Genomic DNA, 17,784 nt, shown 5'->3' on the forward strand with positions numbered 1-17,784 from the left:
CATCCTTACCAATTTTACAGCCATAAACTATCAGCCAACAAGAAATAAAGACTGTGTGCTGCACGAATATGCACATAAGGACCACCTTAGTTTCCATCCTGGCTCTACCATTTGTTAGCTAAGTGAACTTGGACAAGTTAGATCTCTCAGTACATGTTTCCTTATCCATTAAATGGAAGTTAAAAACAATGCCTACCCCTAATATGTCTGAGAATTAAATGTTTATGTAAACTCAGAATAACTGACCCAGAGTAAGCTATTATTGTTGTTGTCATTATTATTACTTACATTGACACTACATATTATTTTGAAAAAGAAAAAATACCCTTAATAACCATCATTAGGGTAACAGTGGTCATATACAATAAAACATAAAAAGAGGGATTGAAAGGTTGTTGGATTTGAGAGAAGGGGAGATACCCTGTAAATAGTGGTGTGAAAAAAAATCTCAAAACTAGAGTTAAAAAGCACTATTTAATATACATGATTCCATTTATAAAAATAGACACATACAAGTACACAGCCGTTACATACATATATTAAGTCAAATGCATACACAAAGATCTAAAAAAAGATAGATGGACTGGCAAGAGTGGTCATGTTTAAACAGAAGAGAGAAATGAGAAATGTTAAGAAATATTTCCAAATAATATATACAATTAAGTTTTTAATTAGAAAAAGGAGCTATTATTTAATTGGAAAAATGAACTATTAAGTAACTGGTTCCATGTGAATAGAAGTTAATTATACCATCCTTGAGAATGCTTACTGATAATCATGGTGCTCAGAAATAGTATCTTAAACCAGGAAGTTACGTGTCTAGAAAGCGAAGGATCCAAATCTTCTGAGTAACGAACAAATGCTTTTCCAAATTATACCACATTGCTTTTAGCTTACTGATCTAAGAATTTTCCTATTATCTAATTATAGTTTAGGTCATCTTTACTGTCTAACATTCCTCATCTAATCTACCATTAAAATATTTGTCACGTAACTTCGAAACTTTCTGTATATACTTATATGAAACTCCATAGGTTTTTACATTTTACCTATGGTGGTATATTTATTTTTCCTTCCACTGATTAAAAACGTTGTTATATTTCCCTTATTATAATGAATACATACTATAAGATAGTAATAAATGCAACAATAGAGGTTTAAAAGAGTTACCTATGCCACTGCCTAAGTTAATCAAATATGTAATATTTTATATTTCCTTGCAGTCTATATTTTAATGCAGATTGTTCACAAACTTTTAATCTTACCATATACACTTGACCCTTGAACAATGCAGAGGTTAGGGATACATATCTTCTATGCAGTCAAAAATTGACGTATTACTTTTTAATATTTTTATGTTTACTTATTTAGTTTTTGAGAGAGAGAGAAAGAGAGAGAGAGCAAAGAGAGAGCAAGCCAGGGAGAGTCAGAGAGAGAGGGAGATTGAAATCCCAATCAGGCTTCACACTTTCAGCAAAGAGCCTGACACAGGGCTCGAACTCATGAACTGTGAGATCATGACCTGAGCCAAAACCAGGAGTCGAACACTTAACGACTGAGCCACCTAGGTGCCCCGACATATTACTTTTGACTCTCCAAAAACCTGACCACGTGCCTTACCAATATCATAAAGTCAATGAACACATGTGTATGTTATATGTATTATATACTGTGTTCTTACAATAAAGTAAAGCTAGAGAAAAGAAAAGAGTGGACCTGCACAGCTCAAATTTATCTGTTCAAGGTTTGACTATATATAAAAGTGGGTTCACCTTCTATTATTAATATTATAACACAAGCATTTTCCCATATTATCATGAAAGCTTAGCTCTTAACTTTGTACTTAAATCAGAATCCTGCTATTTATACTGATGATTCTGAAAACTTTATAAATTATAAATTGTGCTGATGAAACAATGAGAAATACAATTTACACATCTCTACAAATCACTATAAATGAAGAAACAGAACTTAGGCCAAAGCTTCCAGGCATCACAGTGCTTAAGGAGCTGGCAGAGAAAGAAAAGAACCTCTATCCAAAAAAGTGCAGAGGGGAACTGGGTCCATAGCAAGAGCTTCTCTCCCCCTTCCTTTTCTTTACTAGACAGACCTAATGGTCATGAAAATTGTTGCTTATTTAATCAGAAAGTTCATATCCATTCTAACTTTTTTATTCATTTTTAATTTACATTAATGCTATCTTATAATGGGCATTTTTTTTACATTAAATAATAAACTATTCCAGAACTTCAATTTCAAATGGTTTAGAATAAACTAACCAATCCTCTGTTGAAAAAATATATATATACTGGATGAAAAAAAAATAAATTTAATCTTTTTAAATGCATTGAAGAATTAGCAAAAAAAAAAGTTAAGAAATACAGAGATAAAAACTGAGTGAAAATAAGAATCATAGAAATAAGTGGAGCACTGACAGATGCTGGCTTTTAAGTACATTTGAAAAATGAAGTGGTCTGGTTTTCAAAAGAATGGTAAAAAATAAAACTATTAAAATAAAGAACTTCAGGCTCAGTTAAGTGTGTGACTTCGGCTCAGGTTATGATCTCACGGTTTGTGGGTTTGAGCCCCACGTCGGGCTCTATGCTGACAGCTTGGAGCCTGCAGCCTATTTTGGATTCTGTGTCTCCCTTTCTCTCTGCCCTTCCCCACTTGTGCCCTGCCTGTCTCTCTCTCTCTCTCTCAAAAATAAATATTAAAAAAAGATTTTATTTTTATTTTTTTTATTTTTTTTTTTTTTAATTTTTTTTTTCCAACGTTTTTTATTTTTGGGACAGAGAGAGACAGAGCATGAACGGGGGAGGGGCAGAGAGAGAGGAAGACACAGAATCTGAAACAGGCTCCAGGCTCTGAGCGGTCAGCTCAGAGCCCGACGCGGGGCTTGAACTCACGGACCGCGAGATCGTGACCTGGCTGAAGTCGGACGCTCAACCGACTGCGCCACCCAGGCGCCCCTAAAAAAATTTTAAATAAAGAACTTCAATCATCAAAAGACAACAAAACAGAAGATATTTGTGACATATTTAACTGACAAAGAATCAAGAATAAAGAAATACTACACACTAATTAAAAAAAAAAGCACAATTAAGAGAAAATATTAACAAATGATTTCACAGAATAGTTAGTAACCAGAACAGACAAATAGCCAATAAACACATGAATAGATGCTGGACTTCATTAATTATCAGAGGAATGCAATTCCAAATGGCAATAATACCCCTTCACATCGTCTAATGCAACAATTCCACCCCTTGGAATAGAAACTCTCACACAAGTATATGCACAGGCATGTATAAAAGAGGAATGCTGTTTCTACAGCAAAAAACAGAAAAAAAAAAAAAACCTAAATGGCAATAGGCGAATGGATAAATAAATAGCAGAAGGTCACACAAGGGTGTATTATACAGCAGTAAAAGTGATTATTACAATATACATAAATGAATCTCAGAAATATGTGAAAAATAAAAAGTCTCAGAAAAATACAATATACTTAGAGATAAAGAATAAATATGGTTTTAAATTATATTTTTAGAAGGTAAGAAAGATTAAACACAAAACGTTCAATGTAGTAACTTCTATGGAGGTAGGAAGCATAAGTAGGGATGGGGCCCACAAGCATTTGCTATATCAATTTCTTCAGACCAGACACATTTAAGTATTCTTTTTAACTAACTCAAAGTAATAATAAAAATAATTCTTTAAAACCGTTTCAGCTTTGGGGCACTTGGGTGGCTCAGTCAGTTGAGCACCTAACTTCGGCTCAGGTCATGATTTCACAATTCATGAGTTCGAGCCCCATGTCGGGCTCTGTGCTGACAGCTCAGAGCCTGGAGCCTGCTTCAGATTCTCTGTCTCCCTCTCTCTCTCTGCCCCCCCCTGCTCGCACTGTCTCTGTCTCTCTCAAAAATAAATACACATTAAAAAATAATAATAAAAAAAATTAAAAATTGTTTCAGCTTTTAGGGGTGCCTGGCTGGCTCAGTTGGGAGAGCATGCAACTCTCGATCTTGGGGTTATGGGTTCAAGCCCTACATTGGGTGTAGAGATTACTTAAAAATAAAAAGCTTAAAATTAAAAAAAAAAAAAAAAAAAAGAAAACCACATTTATTAAAAAAAGCAACTTTCAGCTTTAGAAAAACTCTAAGTACAAGACAAAATCAAGAAGTCATGAAAGAGAGGGGCGCCTGAGTGGCGCAGTCGGTTAAGCGTCCGACTTCAGCCAGGTCACGATCTCGCGGTCCGTGAGTTCGAGCCCCGCGTCGGGCTCTGGGCTGATGGCTCAGAGCCTGGAGCCTGTTTCCGATTCTGTGTCTCCCTCTCTCTCTCTGCCCTCCCCTGTTCATGCTCTGTCTCTCTCTGTCCCAAAAAAATAAACGTTGAAAAAAAAAAAAATTTAAAAAAAAAAAAGAAGTCATGAAAGAAAAATAAATAAATTTAAATACATGAAAATCAAAATTTGCTCTAAGGCAAAAAAAGAACCCTATTAAGAAAAACAGCAATGAGAAGGGGTCTTCAATTCATATCTTTAAAAAGGCTAATTTCCTAAATATGTAATAAGCTCCTATAAAGCAAAAATAATTGAAAAAAACAGAAAAATCAATAACCCAAATTAAAAGGCCAAAGATATGAATACACAGTTCATAGAAAAAAATATAAATGGCTTTTAAACAAAAAGATGCTCACTCATAATTAGAAAAATGCAAATTAAATTACTGTGAGATATATACTTTACCTGTCAAATTAGCAAATATCAAAAAGTATGATAAAATACTACTTTGTGGATTAGGGTGGAAAAAATATTCTCTTATTCTCATAATTACCTCTGGCTTACAAATTGGCATTGAGAGTATCAAAATTACAAATGCATCAAAATTACAAATGCACAAATCAGTGAATCATAAATTCTACTTTTGGGAATTTATGTATCACAGAATTTCTTGTAAATGTTCAAATGACTTTGCTGCATAAGCTCAATCAGCAGAAGACAAAATTATCTGAATTGTCTAATAATACAGGACCAATTAACTAATGGCAAATACAGTTTGTAGTCATAAAATAGTTCATTTGGAGATTCTTTTTTTTTTTTTTTTTAAATGTTTATTTACTATTGAGAGAGAGAAACAGAGTGTGAGGGTGGCGGGACAGAAAGAGAGACAGACACGGAATCCGAAGCAGGCTCTAGGCTCTGAGCTGTCAGCACAGAGTCCAACGTGGGGCTCAAACCCTTGAACCATGAAATCATGACCTGAGTGGAAGTCGGACACTCAACTGACTGAGCCACCCAGGCGCCCCTGGAGACTCTTGACATTATCCTGATATGAGAAGACAGCCAAGATGCACTATTAAGTGAAAAACTAAGATTCACAACAGTGTCTATAGGATATTTTCCTTTTTTTTTTTTTTTTTTTTACAGAAAGAGAAGAAAGAAGGCTAGAGAGAGGAAGAAGTAAAGAGAAAGTAACTGGTATCGTTTGATGCCTTGGAGAGAAACTTGATGGCTAGGAAGGAGGGAGTTTTTTTTCTCACTGTATATACTTTTGTGTATTTTGTACTTGCAATCAGTGATTACATTTCCTATTTTAATATTAAACTAATAAAAACTTGTTACAACTATACTGCATACACTTATGAATATTATCTGCAAACAAGTTTCATTTTTACTTCTGGGGGAACTTGAACTTGGCAGTGCTTAAAAGAAAAAAAGATTCTAATCCTATATGAGGCACATTTTTTTATTTTTTGAGATTTATTAAATTTTTTATTTTAATTCCAGGATAATTAACATACAGTTATATTAGTCTGAGGTGTACAAAGTAGTGATTCAGCAATTCTACACATTACCCCGTGCTTATGATGATTGGTGGACTCTTAATCCCCCTCACCTATTTCACCTATTCCCCCATCAACCTCCCCCACATATTTTCTTAACGTTGAACATTCCTGTTTGTTGAAACTGGCTAAATTTTCTTCTGTGAAATAAGTTTTCTCAGCATTTTAAGAAAAATTATGGAGTTGGTAAATGTTCTGTTTCATTCTACAATCTGTGTCTAAAAAATGTGCTATGGAAGGGAAACAATCTTTGTTATTTAAGTTGGCCATACAACTTTTCAAACAACCTACCTCTTTCTGTACTTGCTCAATCTGTTTTTTCGCATCAGCCAGTTTCTCTTTCAGCTCAGCATAGTCTTCTTCCTTCCTCTGAAGATCTGCTTTCAGATTCTGGGTAAGAGCAGAGCTTGCAGAGAGCTCCTCTTTCAACCTAAAGAACACAAATCATGTTCTATAGTGACCACCACTAGACACATAAGATCATATGTGTAACTGCTAACGATCTACAAAATTCTCTTTTCACAAACCTGGAATGTCCAATGAGTCCTTCAGAAAGGATTTCATGTGATTTTATAAACAGATTTTTGCACATAACTTTGGGTTCCAAAGGCCTATTTGAACAAAGTTCAAGTTCTTTACTCACCATACATGCTATATTGTATTAGATTAAGTTATGCCCATCTATTATTTAAAAGCTACATAGGAAAACCAATAAAATAAATGCTTTGCACATTTTTAAATATTTTAATAACATTTATCTTACTTTTCTGCTTTTTGCCGGTTGGTTTCATTTTCTTCTTCCTTTAACTGAAGTGAATGCTTTGCATCTTGCAAATTATTTGTTAATTGTGCGATTTCTTCTTTCAACTTGATTTCCTTTTCACTTAAATCTTTGGTGTTTTTAATAGAATCCTGAAGATTTGCTTGAAATTCCTTCAGACTTCTCTCTAGCTTTGAGATGATAGATTCCTTTTCCAATATTTCTTGTTCTAACTTGGCTGAATGACTACATTCATCTTTTGAGTTTCTAAGATTGCTTTAAGTTCCTTTATTTTCATCTTATAGCAAGTAACATCTTGTGTAAGTTCTGAAAGTGCTCTCTTCCCTTCAACTACATGCCGTACTTGAACATCAAGAGAAATGTTTTTTTCTTGCAATTCTTGTTTCAGCTGTTGTATAAGATTTTCTTTTTCTTTCAGTAGGTCACCTTGATTTTTATTCTCCCTCTCCTCTGTTTTTAGCCTATTGTTTTCATCCATACAGCCTCTTAATTCTGCCTGTAATTTTTCTATTTGTTGTTCCAATTCCTGGATCTGATGACTTTTTTTGGAAGAGGCTTTTACTATCTCCTTACACTCTTCCCAAATGGCCTCAATACTAGAGTGGAAAGAACTTTCCCTACCGAGTTCTTGAATATGATATTCGTTAACCTGCTTACTTACCAAATCATTATTATCTAAAAGGTGTAACTGTGTATTCTGTAAATTATCCTCTTGAAAGCCACTTGACAGATCCCGGAGATTGAGTAAATCTATGTTTGCTATCTGAGAAACTGAATCAAGCATTCGTAGTTCATCTATTTTTGCTTGCATTGCTTTTATTTGTGAAACATTAGTTGTGATATTTTTTCTAGCGGTTTCTATTTCCTTTGACAATTTCTCAATCTTTTCCTCCTGTTCTTGATTTATACCTCTCTGCACATGTAATTCAGAAACTGCATTATCATAGTTTGACTGAATTTGTTGGACCTCAATATTTAAAGTCAAACTCTTCTTTTCAGAAAAGAAAGTTCCTGCTGCAAACTAATGATCTTTTTGTTTAATTCTGCTTTTTCTTCCTTTTCATTTTTAAGTTCATTCTCAGCCATGAGTAGACATGTTTTCAGTTCTTCATTATTTTCTTGTAAAATTCTAATGCCTTCCTCATCTTCTGAAATGCTCTTCTGCACTTCTTCACTTTTCTTTTCATCTTCAGTTGGAGTTACGTGGATAGGTCCTTTAAAAATAAGAAAACTGTTATTAATCTGGCAAACCTTAATAAAACCAAAAAATTACCCTATAGGCCAATATTAAAACATACAAAAAATATGAAAGCAAACTTTTAATGAGAAACAGAAACAGGGCATTGAGTGAAAAAGGAAAAACAGGTTGCAAAACATACACCCACATAAGCCCATTGATGTAAAAATTATAGTTCCTTAAATTAATGCAGAAAGAGTTAGCAAAGGAAGCATGCCAAAATAGATGGTAGCTACCTGAGCAGGATTACCAGTTTTCTCTTCTTTTTATAACTTTCAATATTATCTAAATTTTCTACTACAAGTCTTTGTTATCATTATAACATGGGACAGAGGGAAGGAAATCACATAATGAGACAGTTAAGGTGGACATCCCAAACCTTAAAGAACAATTTTAAAGTACAATTGTATTACAGATCTACTGAATTAATGACTCGAAAACTGAGTACCTATTTTAATAGCTAAAATTAGGGGGGGAAACCGTTGAAATTCTGAGAACTCTGATATTGCCTTACCCTTCTTCACTAGTTGTATAACTGTCAATAAACTCCCCAACCCTAAGACCACTTCCTCAAATGTAAAGCAGAAATAATAACATCACCTATCTCAGTTTCAACAGTATGGATACAAAAACAAGCCTTATCAGTAGATTTCTATTTTTCAAATACAATCCGTATTCATTTCCTTCACCTAATTGTCTAAATGCTCTTGGGTAACTGTGCAATCTCATTTCGGAATCCCAAGATCTTTCTTTAATACAGACTAATTTTAAAAGCACACTGAATAAGGTTTTATTATCTGTAACTCACATTGTGTCCTCTGCCTCATAGAGGGTGGGGAAAACATGGCATTACCCTTGCTGTATAGCCTCTATCTTAAAAGCTGCTTAGTTTATTTTTGAAGCTTTTCTTATGTTTGTAGTTACATCTTCCCAATTTACCGCCTCAAGATTCTTAATTTATTCTAAGGATTCCAGCTACTCTGGAATCTTAAAGATTTACCCTATTTTTACAACAAACTAGCCCACTTCCTCTTACGGATTTTTTTTTTTAAATAATCTTCAACCAATATATTATTCTTCCATCTGAGTGTCTCCTAACCTTTTACAAAGTTGGGGCGAGTCGTCCCAAAGTGGAATGATCCAGTCTCCACTGGTTCAGATGTCTGTTTTACTTCCCATTTCATGTAATTCTCTACTTGTCATGCTATATTTATACCTATGACTTCATCAGTGGAAATGACTAATTAAAAAAACTAAATGAGGATGATAAGAGTCCTGGACTTTTTTTTTCATAACTTAGAAATGTTTTTTTTAAAAAAAGAATCCTCTTGCCCTTTAAAATGACAAGTTATAAAATTGTCTGAACCCTTCATGAGGAGAGATGGGATCTAAGCAAGTTTAAAATGAGAATAATCAGAAATTCAGAACTCACAAATAGATCCTATCTATCCTAAGTTGAGAAATTTGAGTCACGCATACCATATGGATATAGTCCCTAAACCCTCAAGTGAATACAGAAAGCTCAATAAAACTTTTGTGATCAAATAATGTTGTTCTTTTAATTTTACTGTATTTCAAGACTGGGATAATTACAAACATAAGGTAAATCAAACGAATTTGTTTTGTACCTGATTTTTTTTTCAGATACTCATACTGTTCTTCCAGAAAATTTTAAATGTTTTCTATCAAAAGATTTATACAACATATTCAGAACAGCTTGTCAGGGAGAAATTAAAGTATTAGTCAAGCAACAGAGATGGGAAAAACTCTTCAGTATCTATTGTTAACTTATAAAAACTACACATAAACAATAAGAATGCAGTTAACACTTTAATTCAGTATTTACACTATACTCAACTTACACGTATACTGCTTACTATTTTGTTATAACAGGTACAGTTTTGATTGAACAATCACAAGTAAGCAGACTGTATCATGTCTCTAGTTTGCCTCCTTTATTGCTACCTGAAGGCTTATTTCTTAGACTGTTTACATGGTTACCAGCTTTCCCAAAGTACAGATACAGTGACCTCAAACAAGCAAATTCACTTTCATAGGAAAATTGCTTTGCATTCCTTTTTAAGAAGAGAAAACATGCATCTATGAAACACTATCAACCCCCTGATCCTATCCTAGTGGTTACAGGATTCACATATTTTATTCCAGAGATTTTAGTAGAAGTTAAAGGGGAAAGATGGTGGTTATAACTATGTTTCATAGGGTACCTTACATATATATTCCTTGTAGTCTCTAATAACATAAAAAACTGAGAAATGGCCAAGTGGTTGTGAATTTAAGGGAAAAAAATATTTTGTTGTATTACATAAACTTACTTAAATCTACCCATATCAAAATTATTTATGCCTAACAACTGCAGTTCTTAAATACTCTTCATGAAAAGGTTACCTTTAGGATTAGTCCCACTGTGTGTATTACTTGCTCCTGGCCACTTCCACTTCCTAGTGACCTACTGATCCTACGTTCTCAGCTACTCTATGGCACAGACCAAAGCGAAAGAGGGAGAGGAACAGTGTGCTATGGAAAATCATAGCAAAGGCATCCCTCCTTCAATGCATAACAGAAGGCATATGTTTATTATGTCTTGATCTATTAGCTCACATGAGCACCACACATCCTATAAACCATATATCTAATGCTATATTATCCTCTAAGGCATTTACTTTTGTAAACATTCATTTCACTGAGGTTCTATAAGGTTTATCATGTTGGTATACTACCCACTGCCTTCATCTTTGAAAACCTCAGGAGGCAGGTAGTACTTATTTTATTTTGCTAATGACCAAAGTTAAGACTTAACTTACCCCTTTTCTCAAGGTGAAACAGCTAGGCAGGTTGCTAAAGTTTATAAACCTTTCGTAGAAAGCCCTTACGCCCTGTATCATACTACAAAAGTTTTCCAAAAAAAACAGTGATTTTCTTAGAGAGAACATAAAAGTTGATATATTCTTCCACATAAACAGAGACATACATTATACAGTAAGCATGCACCCACTTTTTAGTAATTCTACAGTAAATGCAATAACTCAAGCACATTTGTCTTTGGTACTGTTCAGCTCGAAGTCTTACTGTCAAATGTCCTTTTATAGAAGGAATAAAGAATGCAAAGGGAGAAAACAGTGTGGAGAGATTTGGGCATGAAAAGATACTGTAATTATTTATTAAAGAAGACTACCATTAAGCACAGAAGTAAAAAGAATCATAGGCATGCAAAAGAGTGATAAAAACACAGTATCTAAAATTATTTTATTAAAATAAAAGACAGCTGTAAATACGCACACCCATCCTCCAGGCAGTTTATAATGTTAGCATAAAAATCAGTGACATTTACATTTCCTCAGGTTTTTTCCTTAGATAAGTAAATTTCCTATTTGCAACTCTGTCCATTACTGGTTTAGGAATTAACTTTCTGAAAGCCCTCCTGCTGACAAATAAAGTAGTACCTTTCTTTGCTGGCGGTTCTTCTGGTTGAAGTTCATTTTCATTTTGTCTTTTTCTTCCCAAATCGGTTTTGGTTTTGTCATCCTCAAGCACTTGAACTGTTTCATTATAAGCCAATGTATTGCTTGTTATTAAAGAAGAGGTACCAGCCTGGTCCTAAAACAAAATAATTAAGATTAGTTCACATACAGAAAGCTACAATACATGTAAAAGCTATAAATGTTTCAGTGGTGTATCATAAAAATTTTATTTTCAAATCAGTAGAAACATTTTCTAATTTATTTCTTAAATCTCACCCTAAAATAACTGACGGCTCTGGCAAATGAGTAATATTAACTAACTTGTACACTCTCTAAGGAAAACAAAATATTTATCTTAAAGTCAGTTAAGCATGTAGTTTCACCCTGATACCGAAAATCAAATTCATCATTAGTGGGTTTAGACCTGCATGGGGATAACTGGAGAACCCTAAAACACTTACCTTTAAGTCACATTCCAAATGTGCTTCGAAAAGAAAAATACAAAAATACTACCACAAAACTGTTTCTTACAGATGGCTAAACTTAAAATCTTGAGGTCCCCCTCTAGAAACTCTGCAAGTTTTGTTTTGTAATCAAAGCCTCTCAGAGATAAGCAGCACCTTCTTATCTTTAACAACTCCCAGAAAAATAGTTTAGGCCTTAGCTTCTAAGCCTATGTATAAAGATATACAGTCCACATACAGCTTTAAAACTGAGCCCCTGGTTTATCTAAACAATAAAAATCACTTAGATTTTTATTTTTTAACACAATACTATGCCTCCCTAAAAGGTTAGCAGAAAACAAAGATAGAATATACTGTTCTCCAGAAGAGGAAGGATGAAACTCAGTAGTAGGTCTATAAAGTAATCAAAAGTATGGTAAAGGCAGGGACTTTTTTTTTTTTTTTTTTAATGCAAAGATTACTTAAATCCCACATGCTGGTAGCAATCCATGTGGGGGGAAAAAAGTGTATGAAAAAAACAAATGCCATTTTATACCATAAAATAAAACATTTTATTCAAGAAGATATAAATGAGATGCCTTTTTTAAATTACAAAGTAATGAGGTTTTTTTTTAAGAAGTTTTTTTTTAGCTACCCCTAAACAGAGGAGGATGTCATGACGAAAAACCTCCACGCGTTTTCACAATTAGTCCCCCTGGTATCACTGAGAATAACAAAATCCTGGAATAGAAGATCACACGGCTGACAGAGCCTAGAGTTTTCATTCAAACACTCCATAACCGGATCAAGTTGGCTCCTTCCTCAATCTTAGACCTATCAAATGGTATGATCATTTTTTTCCTCCTTCAAAGGATACAACTTCACCAAAAAAAAAAAAAAAAAAAAAAAAATCTATCCTCCACAACTCATTTACTGAAAAGAGTCTTACTGCCCCTTGAGTATGCTTTTGGATGGAAGGATGATCAAGAACTGACATTCAAGACAAACTTCTTATCTTTCAGAAGAGTCTCTTTCAAGACAAGCTTTGGAACAGTGACCCTAGATTACAGTTTAACAGCACATCCAGGCTAAGTCCCAAATTACTTTGCATTTGTTTACATATTTATGTGAACAATACTGCACACTGTTTAACTTGGTTGATAACACAATCTAGAACCCATCTAAAAGTTTATTACAGGCAAGGGCTATTAAATTAGGAAATGGCTTATTTTATAGTGCTTTCTCACTATTACTTAAACATACTGACACACTGTGGTATACAACAAACATACTACAGAAATAAATCTAATTCTACCTAAATTTCTAATAATTCTCTTCGAAAGTGGTAGTCACCAGTATGATCTGTCCTCTTGGCTTTTTTCTTTTTTATATTTCCTTCACCAAACCAAATAAGACTTAAATGCAAATGAAGTGATTAGAGCAAAAGCATGTGGTGACTAACCAAACAAAGGTGCTGAGAGAGTCTGGAGGCCCAGCAATTCAGTTACTGTAAAAAGTCAAGCCCCAAGTCCAAAAGGTCTTACCTCCCCTTATTTCACAAGTCAATTTTCTCTTCTTAATCTCTATCACCACTTTCCAATGACCCTTAATCAAAATTCTCATCAACCATCACCTGACTCTTCCAAGATGCTTCTCTGGTCTCTCTGCCTCCAGTCTAACTCCATCCAATCCCATCCTACAAGTTTCCAAATACATCACTCAAAATAAAAAATCAACTTTGCTACTCCTCTCCTTAAAATTAACGACTCCTCACTGCCATAAAATAAAATCAAACTCTTAGTGCAGTATTTAAGGACTTCCATCATCTTACCCCCAACCCACCACTCCCAGATCATTTTTCACCTCTCCTTGCTTTTAAACTTTCTTCTTGAATAAATTCTTGTGCTTCCTACAGGACTGAAAGATTATCACTTCCATGACTCTGTACATTGATTCCTAAACCTGAAAGGCCAGCCTATTTTCTTGTCTATCACAGCTACAAACTGTCCCCTCCCCCTACTTTCAACTGGCTGAATTTTAGTCACCCTTTATGGCTCAACTAAATCATTTTAACCTCCCAGAAAGTATTCCCTAAACCTCTACCTGTCTCAGCTTCTTGCATATAGTGACTACACTGCACATTTCATTGTAATTATGTTTATATGGTTCTCTCTTACTGAGGAGTCATTAAGGGGGATAGTTTTTATTAACTATATAAGTCTCAAAATCTAACAGGTACCTGGCATCCAGTAGACACTCACAAGTGTTTCTTGACTAAAAAAGCCATTTTATGCTTCTTATCCTTTCTGTCCTCCTTATTACAAGGGTGTCTTTCCCAGTTCAGGTACAAAAAAAGTCAGATAGCCTGAATAATGCATCTAATAAATAACAAAAGACAGGTCTGCTACCAGAGATTAGACAGAAGGTAAGCTACTCTTCTTATATACCTATGCAGTATCAAAAGCCCACCTAATGTTGAGATGATTCAGAGAATATTGGTGGGTAATGGACCTTGACTGTAAACTTACAAAGGACAGTCAACAGTCACTTTTTACAAGACACCAACCCTGACTCACCTGGTCAGAGAAAAAGACCTACAAAACACCTCCAAACAAAGCAGAGAGGTTTGGCTATTAGTTTACTCAGCCTATTATTGTTATGTCTATATGTTCTGACTTTTTTAATTCAAAAATAATCTAAAGGAGTTTACAATAAAAAACATAAAACCAAAATCATTTTTTTAAACAAAGATTAAAGGCATGCTGATTATCCTAAACTACTAAATATGAACTTACCTAAATTTATATGTATAAAACCCTTAAAGGCTTTGTATGGCACACAATACATGATGTAATTTTTTAAAGAAAATATCCTTGCTATTATTAAGCATACGAACATTAGCAAAAAATGCATATAATAAAAAAAAAAGCCTCTAACAAAAAAACCCTAATTTCAATGATTTTCATTTTTTTTAAATGTTCATTTATTCATTTTGGAGAAGAGTATGACGCATGCGTGGGTTCAGGGTGAGAGACAGAATCCCAAGGAGGCTCCACACTGTCAGCATAGAGGTAGGCATGGGGCTCCAACTCATGAACCATGAGATTGTGACCTGAATGGAAACCAAGAGTGAGTTGCTTAACCGACTGAGCCACCCAGGCAGCCTCCACCATTGAATTTCATTTAAAGTTCTATATAGAGATACAGAAAATATAGATACAGTGATGGAAATCTTTATGATCTGACGATATCTAAGCCCATGAAGTTCATTTTGCCCCAGAGCTCCCCTTCCAAGGGGCTATGTGTTCTTCTCTCTCATACATGTAAAGTACTGCCAGCATAGTCTGTGGGTATTATGTTCAAAGAGGTCAAATGTTTCTCCTGCCAGTACTCAAAATTCAGATTTGCCACAAGAGTAAACTGAATTTCAACACCCAATAAAACAATTCGACATTCTTAGTAAATTATTTTTAGCTATATGAGCTATTTTAATTATTTTATTTTGAACCCAAAACATAGACTTTTTAATGTAATTTGTACGGCAGACAAAGTTAAATTCTTACACTGTTTATAAACGTGTTATCCGTATGAAATTTAGGTTTTGAAATTTATTGATTGTATCCTCTTTTTGAGCAATATATCTCCCAACTCTTGAATTTTTTGATTCTGCTTAGTATGTCTTTAAAGAGAAGAAAAAACAGCAATGTTTAGTAAATATATTTAGGATAGATAAAATGCAAATAGGATATAATTTTAGAATTCCTTCAAATTTAAACGAAGTAAAAATACCAGTAGCAACACACCATGCATAGTATGACCTTATTTTTGTTTAAAAATAATATATATTTACATTAAAAAAAAAAAAGAAAAGCAATTTAATGAATTGAGTAAGAGGAATCTGGAATCAGACCATCTGAGTCTGAACCCTAGCTTCTCCACTTCTAGTTGTATGATCCTGGGCAAGCTATTTTATGTCTCTGTACAAATAAAAATAACAGTATCTACATCATAAAGTTGTCTGAGATGTAAAGCACTTAAAAGAGTACACAGTAATTTTCTATACAAATAAATACATATAAAGTAAAAGTCTAAAAAAAAGATACCAACCAACTTGGTTTTCCCATTTTTATTTAGGACAAAGATTATGGGGGATTATTTTCTATTTTACATATAACTGAATTTTTACAACTAGGATCTACTATTTTTATAACTAGAAAAAACACAAGGAAAAGATTAGGAATCATCCAAACACTAGCTGTAGGTCTTCTGCTAAGTACATTATTTTGGTTATTTCTTCAAATACTGGGATATTAGATACCAAAGATCTTATTTATGTCTAATTATATCTTAAATATTTAGCTCTTTAGAAGGATAAATATAAATTGATATAAGACCCATGCCAGAGAAGGTCAGGAAAAATAGCAAGTTTAGAGCTCTAAGTTCACTACACGTGCATGTATGCTTGTAATTTCATATTTAGACCTATCAATGTCAAATCCATCTACAACCACTTGGAATGATTATCGGATCTAAAGATACAAGGTGCCGAAGATCTTCAGAATTCAATGCTGCACACTGATCAGGCCATATCTCATATTTTACAACAGTAATTTTAGGTGAAATAAACACCATTTAAATGCATCCAACTAACACTATGCACCCACCGAAAGAATAACACAGATCTTTATGTGCTGATGTAGAATTACATCAGCATGATCTCCAAGACACCTTTTGACGGAAGAAAACAAGACACAAAACTGATTAATCCCATTTGTGTAAACTTTTCAAAAGATGTGCGTATGTGTTTTCTATATATAAATAAATATCTTCTGGAAAGACTGAAGAAACTTTCTAGTTGCTATCACTAAGAAAAGGCCTGAGAGTGAAAGCACTTATAATTTTCAATTTTTTTAATCACATTCATTATTATTTTAAATTATCTTTAAAATAAATGTACCTTGTCATAATTCATGCTCCTTCAAGTGCTTAATTATTAAGTTCCTTATCAAGACAAATAAAACTTGAAGTATTACCTTATTAGATTTCTCAAGCTCTTGAACCAATGATTTTTTGTTAATTTCTGATTCTGAAAAAATAAGAATATTGAAAACAAATATATAAGCATCTAAAAAATATATTACTGTATAATCATTGACACATAAGCTTCTATAGTTGACCTAACACTAGTGTTACAGTCAGGAAAAATGATTTTCACAGCCACTAGAAGCACCCAGGACTCAGTTACTAATTCTACCACCAGAGGGCAAGGTTTCTGTAAAAGCCACTTTCAAAATCCAATCCAAGGTAAAAATGAATGACCTATGTTAAATAGTGAAAAATTTCTGGTGTAATTTCAGAGATGAAAGGAAAATAGAAGCTTTTCTATTTTCATAATGTAATGTATGAAATACATTCATAATGTAAAGGCACCACTTACATGATATTTTCTACCCATCTTGTTTCACACAGAAAAGGGCAGAAACATGTCCTCCAACACACTTTTAAAAACCAGATATGACAAGACATTGAGTGTGTGTGTGGTGTGTGTGTGTGTGTGTGTAGTGTCTGAGCTGGAATGGAGCACCAATGTAACAAACTTAAAATCACTCCATAGGAGTTACTCTATCCCAACTTACAAGCCCAGAGCAGAATCTACCACACTATGACAGAACATAAAAAATACAGAATAAAAATTCACAGCTTTACAATTCCTAAGATTTCTTAATTTGCTGATAAAACTAATGCTCATTTGGTGTTTGTTGTTCTTGTTGGTTTTGAGGGGTCCACTTTCTACTTTCTATTAATATTAGCCTAAAAGTAAATGAAGGCAAAAAAAATTTTTAATAGTAAATTAGTACAAAGCCATTAAAATGTTAAAATATTAAATGTTGCCTAGATCAAAGAATTTTCTAGTCAGTACAGTAAATACGTAAATAAGCATCTGTTTTACTCACCGACTATGTTTTTTTATGCATTTGTAACATCTAAATATGGAAT

General features: G+C 33.7%; 1 protein-coding gene across 1 annotated transcript in view; it reads right to left on the reverse strand.

Moving 5' to 3' along the window:
• Nucleotides 1-17,784, reverse strand: part of KIF20B (kinesin family member 20B) — a 73,890-nt gene that overhangs the window by 32,508 nt on the left and 23,598 nt on the right. The window contains 9 exon segments of the mRNA XM_030334500.2: nt 6,139-6,277; nt 6,611-6,863; nt 6,866-7,630; nt 7,633-7,842; nt 11,327-11,480; nt 15,351-15,379; nt 15,382-15,420; nt 15,423-15,456; nt 16,809-16,867. Coding sequence (XP_030190360.1) covers nt 6,139-6,277; nt 6,611-6,863; nt 6,866-7,630; nt 7,633-7,842; nt 11,327-11,480; nt 15,351-15,379; nt 15,382-15,420; nt 15,423-15,456; nt 16,809-16,867 — 1,682 coding nt within the window.

This window comes from Lynx canadensis, chromosome D2 (assembly GCF_007474595.2).
Source record: "Lynx canadensis isolate LIC74 chromosome D2, mLynCan4.pri.v2, whole genome shotgun sequence".
NCBI classification, from domain to species: domain Eukaryota; kingdom Metazoa; phylum Chordata; class Mammalia; order Carnivora; family Felidae; genus Lynx; species Lynx canadensis.